This window comes from Plodia interpunctella, chromosome 17 (genome assembly GCF_027563975.2).
Source record: "Plodia interpunctella isolate USDA-ARS_2022_Savannah chromosome 17, ilPloInte3.2, whole genome shotgun sequence".
NCBI lineage: Eukaryota > Metazoa > Arthropoda > Insecta > Lepidoptera > Pyralidae > Plodia > Plodia interpunctella.
The window spans coordinates 3,518,934-3,529,256 of record NC_071310.1 but is presented as its reverse complement, the minus strand read 5'-3'; the positions used below and the strand labels follow the sequence as shown (position 1 = coordinate 3,529,256).

The 10,323-nt window shown below is 33.2% G+C and overlaps 1 protein-coding gene across 1 annotated transcript in view; it reads left to right on the top strand.

Moving 5' to 3' along the window:
• The first annotated feature begins 5,531 nt into the window (after positions 1 to 5,531).
• LOC128677292 (hypoxia-inducible factor 1-alpha-like) overlaps positions 5,532 to 10,323 on the top strand; it is a 71,278-nt gene continuing 66,486 nt past the window's right edge. The window contains exon 1 of the mRNA XM_053758028.2: positions 5,532 to 5,815. Within this exon, the coding sequence (XP_053614003.1) occupies positions 5,784 to 5,815 (32 nt within the window). The 5' untranslated portion in view covers positions 5,532 to 5,783. The remainder of the gene's footprint in view (positions 5,816 to 10,323) is intronic.

The following is a 10,323-nucleotide window of genomic DNA, read 5'->3' as shown; positions in this document are numbered from 1 at the left end:
TATATTTTCAGAGAACTAATTTTACAAATTTAATTTAGGTAAGTACTTATTTCTCGCTCAAATTCAAATTCAATATTCTTTATTCAGCTTAGGATGGTATTACTTCACTTATTGACGTCAAAAGTTTACTTAAAACTAAAGTCTACTTCCAAAGGCGGTGAAGAAGCGGCGGAATGAAAGACGTCAATTGACAAATGACGTTCTTGAAGAAAAAGTTCTTATAAACTCGATTACAGACCTTTGCTGTATTTGTAAATAAAATACACTTACCACCCAGGCGGACGTATATAAATGTGACTTGAGTCATTAGAATTTTAAATGCTTCAGTATTTAAGTACATCCTCGGAATACACAAAATCTAGTACTTATAAGTTTAGAACATAGTTCAATCGAATGCAACGTAAGAAAACATACTTGATTTTAAAAATATATAGTTGCATATGTAACTTTTATCGATATCGATAGTCATCATGAATGATTACACCTCGAATCGTCCCTTTGTTTGTTTCTATCAAAGTTAATGATGCGTCTGTTATCTAAGCAGAATGCAAGTTGTTATCACACACCTTGTGTTTTGTGGTTATGATTGTGCTCGTAATTGACCTGTAATAAATTTTATTTATAAGTACTTATATCAAGAATCATCGTCGATATACGAAGTCCTGGTGCCTATTATCTATTATTTGAAACGAATATTCCCTTAATTCTGATTTGGTTTTTCCCAGATAATGATTCAAAATCATGTTTTGCAGGTAGAAAAGCATGTTTTAATACCTAAGTATATAAGTCTCCGAAACTATTTATTCTAATTAGAAAATATTCGTGAAATGTATGTAAGGCACATCAAGTCTGAATGTATATATATCAAGGTATATGATAAACGGAGGCCTGATTCGCCTACTACTATTCATGTTTTATTAAGTTTAAGACAGCATTGCAATTTCTTTTTGTGTACAATTTTGTGGCGAATAAACTATTTTGTATTGTAAAATCTCCAATGGGTATTTGATGCAACGTGTGATATTTACCAGAGTCAACGTGTTGCATAATTAGGTATATTTAATCAAAATGTATGCCATTTTGATTAAATATACCTAATTATGCAACGCCGTGTTTGGCTAATAAGCAAATTCAACTTAGCTCTTTCATTAATGTTTGTTATGTTAAGCCACTTGGTAGTCTACTTTTTATGTTATGTAGCATAGCTTCAAACCCTAGTTAGAAAGAGAAAATAAATCCCCAGAAATGGGAGTGGAACACTACTCAAAGCTGCAAATAAGTAAAGGAGAGGATTTTTCATTTCTGTATCCCTCATTGCCACGAGGAATGCAGAAATGAAAATTCTATCTAGATATCCTTAACTAGGTACCTACATGGTCCATCTCTTACAGGATGATTTAGCAGAACGTTTTAAATCGATGTAAACTAGACATAAACTATTGGCCGAGCCAGCGTAGTAAGTAAATATAGATCTTTAATGAAAAAAAATACGAAAAGCAACAATGAATTACGAAAAATATTTCAAGTAACTATATGAAAAGGTGAAACATCATAATGAAGCAGGGAATAAACGTCTGGGACTCCGAGCGCGGCAATAGTTTGAAATAAGCAATTTCACATTTTTCAAGAAGCCGAGATACTGGGAATCCCCGCGAGAATCATTATTATAAAATTCAATCTCGCATATTGGCTTCTGTTTAAATCGTTGCAAGTCTTTGTCTATTTAAATAGCTAGGCATTAATAAAGATAGAGAAGAGTGTCCAAACACCTGTGCTCGGGCTGACTTGATGGCAGCTTCCGATGAAGCCATAGAAGTGGCTCGGTTCGAGCAAGAATATACCTATTTAGCACCCAATCGTTGTAGATTTGCCATCGACACGCAAAGAAGAAAAATAAATGAAAAGTTTTTTTTCTCTCGTTGTTCTGTCCATCTTTTTTCTTTATTGTTTAGTTAACTAAATAATTTTAACTTTATCGAACAATCTTGCTATGTCAAAACGTTGACATACACTTGATTATTCTCAATTACTTAGTTCATTATTAATATTTTACATAATAGATAACAAATTAAAACATCTACCAAAATTCAATTATTAAAAGCTATTCAAAGAGCAAATCTAACAAATTGCTTAAGTCAAAAAAGGTCGCAGAGTTGTAGTCACAGCCGTGGTTCAAAACAATACAATCAATTTTGAACTAATTTCAACTCCACAAGTTCCCTGTGGAACAGTCTCTGGCATTAGAGGAAATTATTTTATCAACCGCTTCTGATTTCCCATCGGGCCCATAACCTCATAATTTAATTACATACTTATGCCACATCAAGGTTTAAATCAACATAATTACTCGTCTAAAAACTCAATAAATATTCAATGCAATACTGAACCTTATGCTGTTTCTGTTAAGAAAGAAATGTTGACAGGAAATAGTTTTGTGCGTGCGCTACTCAACTTGACTCCACATTTTTAGATGAATATCGTGTTTTATTGTTTCCGTTGTAAGGAGAAAATAATTGTTGATAGATAACATATTAATAGTTTAGTTGGTAATTAAATTAATTATCATCCTTATAATTTCTTGAAGTAACAACTCGTCCAATTAGAAATTTACTAGATCAAAAAACTGAAAGGGAATGTCATAAGTAAGATGTATTGTGGTACATTAGTATACTTAACCAATGTTTATACTTTGCATTTCAAAATATTTTAATAATATTTTCTGAATGCCAAAAGACATCTTGTAAACGTAGTGAATTTTTATTTTCCGCTTTTACCTTTCCCTTTGTTGTTAACGTAACATTGCTTTGTCAGTAATCTTGTCGGACGCAACAATGACTAAAATAGAAATAGATTCTACCTCTGACTTCCTCTGAAATACCGAACTGAGATCAGAAAAGTTATTCTGCAATTAGATTAACATTTTCAAAGCTACTTGAAAAAGTATGACAAAAACTCAGTTAACAGTGAGCGAGATAAATATTAGGTATGCTCGAAAAGGAAAAAGGAAATAAAACAAAATAAAGTGAAAAAATTGTAGCGCGAATAAGCGACGGTGTAAGGAAAATTTAGTACTCCATAGGTATCTATTAAATGGAGTATTTTCCATGTAATATTTTAAAGACCAACTGTTCACTACATAGTAAGTTGTAATCCACAGTTGAATGTACAACACTGTCTAGCTTGATAAATTATCAGTGCAAAATAACCTTGTTTAGTTCCCTAGAGAGCCAATGAGCCAGAGAACAGCTGTAATAGTTTATTTTTACGTAGACGATCTACTAATAGACTAGATAATCTACTTTACAAGGGCCTCGAGAGAGACTCGAAAACCGATGCCAGATTTTGACCTCCGTCGACGGACGTGTAAGCAGACGAACAAAAAGTATAATTCTGTATTTACGTACATGTCATAACATATTATTTACTTATCTAGTCAACCTCGACTTCATACAAATTGCTCCTGCTCCTGATTTACATCAAAAGATGATACTTACATCTTAAAGATATATTTTTCACAAGCTTCTTTTGCAGCTTAGTTCCTAATTGTAACAGTAGCATGTAACATGCAATATCTCCATTGTTATTGTCTATTCATTCGCGGCTTATAAATCTAGATAGATAACTGTGACCAACCCTGCTGAATAGGATTAAGTACTATAGGGCTGGACAAAATGCCCGCAGGATTGTAAATGCTTAGGGCTGCTTATGATCAGAATATCACATGGTACTTATGAACACGGACTGCAGTTGCTAGCATCCTTCTCTGTTTGGCCATTTAAAGTCAAAGATTTATTCAGAATTATTGAATTTCAAGGTCTAATACCATGCACTTTTCGGGTCAAATTTTAAATTGTTTCTCACAAAGTTGCAAACTATTGGTATTTCAAAACAACCACAGCTGAGGAGAAGAAAAGAAACTAATTTAAACATTTGTCGACGATTTGTCTCATTCGAACTAAGGCTCAAACTGGACATTTTGTAATAGTCTACGCTTGCCCATCGCTGCGTGATGCAGCTGAGCGGCCGGCGTCCCATCAAATAAATAATGATTGTTCCCATTAAACCGTGTAACTCCAGCACCGGCAATTAACCAGTGATTTATCTACATCAATACCCAATCTATAGCGATGCCTGCACCAGTCATCTCATTACATCTCCAAATCGTGTTACGGAAACGTTTACAAAGAATGTTAGAATATCGCGAGTGATTTATTTGGTGTTAGCATTAGGAATCATGTGTTGTCATAAAATACAATCGAGGCGGGCTTGTTTGGTCAAATTAGAAGCAGTTTCTCGTGTTCCTAGTTTCATCCACGGCCACCAGCCGTTGACGTTAAAGCTTTTCGGGAATGCCGCATATCAGCTGTCAAAGCTTTGTTAATGATACCTATTTAAGTAGGTAATTAGTTAACTACCTAACAATAATCTGATTATTTTAATTTCTTAGTACTAACTAGAAATTAATAATCGTCTTTCCAGACGACTTACAATAAATTGCTACAAGAACTCATATTTTTGTATTGAATGTAAAGTCAATGACCGTAATGATTGTGGAATGAAATACAATTTGTCTGGTGCACCGCATGCAGCAGTGATGCAAGTCCAGCCATCATTAGGACAAATGATGCGCCCAAGAGATCCCTATCTCACGAACCTACGTAACTGGTTCACTCACTAATCCTATTTCCCAATACCTACTCAATACTTTATTGCAAAGTTGATATGATGTATAAAATAAAAGGCACAGCATTTAGGATGGAATGGATAGAGAAGATAGCACTTGACTAGAAAATTGCATTTTCCTTTGAATTTAGTAAATATACCTAATACTATTTACTTTTTAATATCATCTCAAAGCAACAAAAAATATTTATGGATAAAGTTGCGTTGTTGAGCTATGTTATTACATTTTAAGGAGATTTTTACAGTACCTACTAAGTACGAGTAATTTCACCAAAGCCGAAGTAAAAAAAGCACACGTACTACCTTACAGACTACGCAATGTTCATGCATTCGTGATATGTTCGTGTTCGCTGTCGGGTTCGGCGATAGTGTGGAGCTATTTTTTTGTTGATCAATGTGTAAACCCAGCAACGACATCTCTAGATTACGTTTACAAACATCATTGACAAACATAGTTGGTATCTACTTATGTACTGCGAAATGAATGACTTGCTTGTTCCATTTATTATCTGTGGATACAAAATAAAAAATAAAAAATAATTTTTGTTTTACATGCCAAGCGTAATTTTATGTAAAGCAAATTAAATTCCGGATATAAAATGCCATTGATATTTTATTAAATGACATTTTTATAGTTTCTTTTGGCTTTATGCTAAATGGATATTTTAACGCCATCTATTGTTCATTTTCGTTCTTTCAAGAGCCATCTGTTGTTGTTGCACTCGAACCTAAAACATATGTTCTATTTTCTGTTTCTTGATTGGTAATTTGATGACAGTTCTTTGGCGTGAACCAATGAGAAAAACACAAAAATTAACAAATAAAAAAGGAGTTGAAAACGGGATTAAGTAGTACTTTGGCAACTTCGTTTTTATCTCGCTCGTGTCTGTACTGTGCAAGTTCACGATAACAAAGTGTATTTTATGTGTAGTGCATTGTAAAATGACATAAATTGTGATTTGTGATACATTTTTTGGTGTGTACGTAAACAAAAGCCAAAAGGATAAAGTGGAAAGCGATATGATACTCTCCTTGGCAGTGTTCTGAGAGTGTGATCATATCGTTAATTTCATAACATTGTCGCTGTTATAATAGCTGAAATGGCATCAAAACCAGCAAATCAGAAAAGGAGGTAAGTCATTTTGCTACTGTGTAAACTTCAATTCCACCTGAGGCACAAATATCGGTCAATCGTTGTGTAAGCCCATCATCACAACATTTTCCTCATTCAGTGCCACATTAAACTTTCTCTTTACAATACAAAATGTTCATAGTTTTGGCAATTCACGTGGTAATATGAGAACAGGATGTAATTTCACTATCAAAATTCGTTGCATTTCTCTGTTTGTACTGATACAGAGCATCATATGATTTTAACCTTTTCACCTTTGTAAGTCAAGATAAAATAATAACATGTTGTAAACAATTGAATATCAACTTGTTAATGTTAATAAAATATAAGGATTCATTAGGTTGAAGTTATTCTTTAGTTCTTATGTTGCATAGGCATACCCTAGAAAAATATGTATTGTGTGATGCAACCATGCACTTTGATCAATGCCAATATTTGTCTAGAGATTTAAGCCTAAATAAAACAGAGAGCCAAGTTATTGGTGTAACCACTACTTTACATTTTAACAACTGGACTGAATATGGATTCAGTCCAGTTGTCAAAATGTAAAATGGTGGCATTAAAAAAATATTATTTGTATGGACAGACAATAATATTTTTTAAATGTTAGTTCACTGCACTATGTTTAATATAGTTATATTACAATATTATCCCGCTTTAACGAACATCAAGTCAACAGGATTAATGCTTACTTTCCTTGATGACTATTTTCTTCGAGGGAGTGTCAAGTTTAGGGTCATTCCATGTAACGGGTGTTACAGTTCATAATACTTTAACTGATAATAATTTAATAACTACTAAAGATACATACATAGATTTGTTAAAAACAATCACTTTAAGCCCCATATTTCTTTTAAATAAAAGTATATTTTAATTATTCCTTATTAAACGAACAAAAATTAGTTTCAAAGGTGTGTAACGGGCGTTACATGATTTTGCCTCCTACTCTGTAGTAGTCGGACTGAAATGCAAATTTCTGCGAATATTGCCTGAATAATTAATAAATATGACTTCAGACGATAATATACTAAATAAACAATTAGCATAGCATGCGTAAAAGAAAAATTAAAGAAAATTTTAAATTTTATGCATATGAATATTTGTAATGGGTGTTACATGTATTTGTAATGGGTGTTATGCGTACGAAATTATAACAAATAACTCAAAGGAAACGTTTTATTGTTCTAATACAACCACTGAGTAAAAAATATTTACTTTAACTTTATGTGAGAATAAAAATATGAAAATGTAATATTTATGCAAATTTTATTCTTTATTCAGATAATATGTGTTGTGATGGATATTAATGATAATTAATTTAAAAACAAGTAACTTTAGAAAATTGGCTGTGGTAGCGTTTGAAATGGAATAACCCTTTACGGGATAATGTCTTTATTATTTAGTAGTTGGTTATTCATGGACCATTTCATCTAGTTCTCAGGGACTCACAGGGACTCTTTTCGGGGGCAGGTCAACTGGCAATGCTACATCAAAATCCTCAATCTAAATCTGTACTATATTATTATATAGAGGTAGGTGCTTGTAAGTTTGTATGTTTGAGGCAGGTAATCTCCGAAACTACTGAACCGATTTCAAAAATTCTTTCACCACTATGATGGTACTTTATCCAATATTGCTATAGGCTATTGTATATTTTATCTCAAAATTACCATGGGTGCGAAGCCCCAGGCAACATCTAGTACTTAATAAGCATAGATAAAAAGAAGTAGATACTTACCTTATTGGGTCTTAATTATACCTGAAAGGTTACATCATTTTATTTGTTTTAAGATAACAGTCCAAAACACAATTAGTGCATTTAATAAGAAGTGGATGGAAAAATCCAAAATTTAATAATTGAATGAAGGCTGCAATAAGTTATTAAATTTCAGAAAGTAGTATCCATGGACACTAGGAGAAAATGAGGTATCATTAGTAGAAATTAAAGAAATAAATCTTACTTTGTTTTGTTTTTTTTTATCTTATTCTTCGGCTTAGCAGGTCTGTTGTGGATCTGCGGTGAAAAACAAATAAATCTAAATATTTTTATAAAACATTATATTAGTTACTTACTTACCTACACATAATTTCATTGGTACGATGTTGTGTGCTTACGTTAGTGAATATTCTAGGACTAGGTGGAATATGGTGTGGTTCTGTTTTTTTTTATATAACTAAGGACTCTTGACATCATAAACATGTAGTATTTTTTAGTTATCTGATAATCTGAAAACAACATAACAATCTATGTCATTTCAACTCTACTTGGTAGCAGAAGCAAGGAATAAAGAATAAAGTAGAATAAATTAAGAAAGACAGAAGTTCCCCAAGTACTAGTCCTCCATCATGCATATAATTTCACGTAACTATTGAAGCCCTACTTTGCAGCAACATTGAATTATATGCATGCACGCCACTGTAATCATTCAATCATTTGAATTGAAATGCATTTTTATAACCATCCAAGTTTTTGTAAAAATTCTTGTCAGTTTGTGATGCTTTCTATTGAGTTGCTTACCATCGGATTTTATTCAAATCGCCTAAAGGCATCTGACATGATTTTAACGACTAGTGACATCTAGTGGTAAGTAGTCAAATACACACTGTATATAGATACAATACTGTGATAATATAATACTATTTGAAATACTTGTCAAAAATAATAGGTACATTGTGTAGATAAGCACTATTAGTACACTATCAGCCAGTGCCAGTGGCTGGAAAGATATTAACTCCATTTTCTTTCTCAAAGAAATAAGTAGCTATAAATTAAGATGGTAATACTTTACTAAGTATGGACTAATAACGTAAGCAACTTAGATTAGGAAATATACAACTAGGAATAAAAATCTGGCTGCCTCATCTGGCCCTGACAGAAGGGATATACTCAAGACGTAGATGCTTGATGTCGTAAAGTAAAAAACTAAAAGGCTTGTTGTCTATCATCCACTGTTATCATAACTATACATATATGTATATAACATGATATGTAACTGTAAATAAATAAATTTTCTTGTCAATGACGAAATGTGGGCGAATCCATTAATGTATACACTATCAACTATATACATATAGTTGTACTATATATACATATAGTTGTTAGTACCTAATTTAACCTTTTTGTCATACTTTTTATCCCGAAATTCCCACGGTCGCAGCGAGTAACCGGAGCGTAGCTAGTAGTCAATATTTATAGTATAGAATTTTTCTTTTCTATTATATATGATTGTACGTACGCTTGATGGTGTTATGATAGAATTTTTTAAGCTGACGTTGAATGAAATTTATTTTGAAAAAATCCATAGAAGTTCATAATTTAGAATATTTTTTTCAGATTCGATTCTATACCAAATCGTCTAAAAAATAGATTCCGGAGTGATGTCCAAAGACTTTTCTTTTCTTCCTTTTATAAATACTGTAGTATTATACACATATACCGTTGTATTTAAATAACAATAAATAAATAAACCTTTTAGCTATCACCCTGGACTGTCAAGCAGTCTCAGAAGCCAGGAGGCATGTTCTTGCAAAACCTTTCACAGAACTGGGCTAGTGGTAGGAAGTACGCTCAATGATGTATAATATCTTACTTCAAATGTAAGTAAGTACAAGAAAATAGACGGTCAGCAGCCTCATATATGTGGTTGTCAAGTGTTGCTTGTAGCAGCAATTGAACGATTCTCGGCCGCACATTACTTCATTCTAGTTTTGCCTTGGTTAAGTAGGTACCTAGGTACCTACTCCTATAGTAACAATGACAAAAAAAATCTATTTACACAAGCTTTTTGTTTAATTTGCAAATCACCAATCCACCCACCAATCACTTTGTTCCGTTTTAATCTTGCAACTCAATTTTGAAGCAGATATATCTTTCGACGACATAAGACAAGTTGCGGGTCAAAACTGGTTTCGTAAGTCACAAGACCGAGAAGGATGAGAGATCTATTCCCGAGACCAGTAGGAAAAAGAGGGCTGTGCTGTCTAATGATGATGATCTTCCGATTGAGCTGACGTATTGTATCACGGCGGCTAAATTCGGCGACAGTGTGGAGCTGGCATGAACTGAAATGCCAGCTACCTATCCTATAGTAACAATGACAAAAAATCTTTTTACACAAGCTTTTTGTTTAATTTGCAAATCACCAATCAATATCACTTTGTTCCGTTTTAATCTTGCAACTCAATTTTGAAGCAGATATATCTTTCGACGACATAAGACAAGTTGCGGGTCAAAACTGGTTTCGTAAGTCACAAGACCGAGAAGGATGAGAGATCTATTCCCGAGACCAGTAGGAAAAAGAGGGCTGTGCTGTCTAATGATGATGATCTTCCGATTGAGCTGACGTATTGTATCACGGCGGCTAAATTCGGCGACAGTGTGGAGCTGGCATGAACTGCCAGCTCCACAATGTCGCCGAATTTAGACACATGCTGACGCGAATGCGTGAACATTGCGTAGTTAGTATGAGTATTTTTATTTGTCGCAATAAAAACTAGCCATGTATACC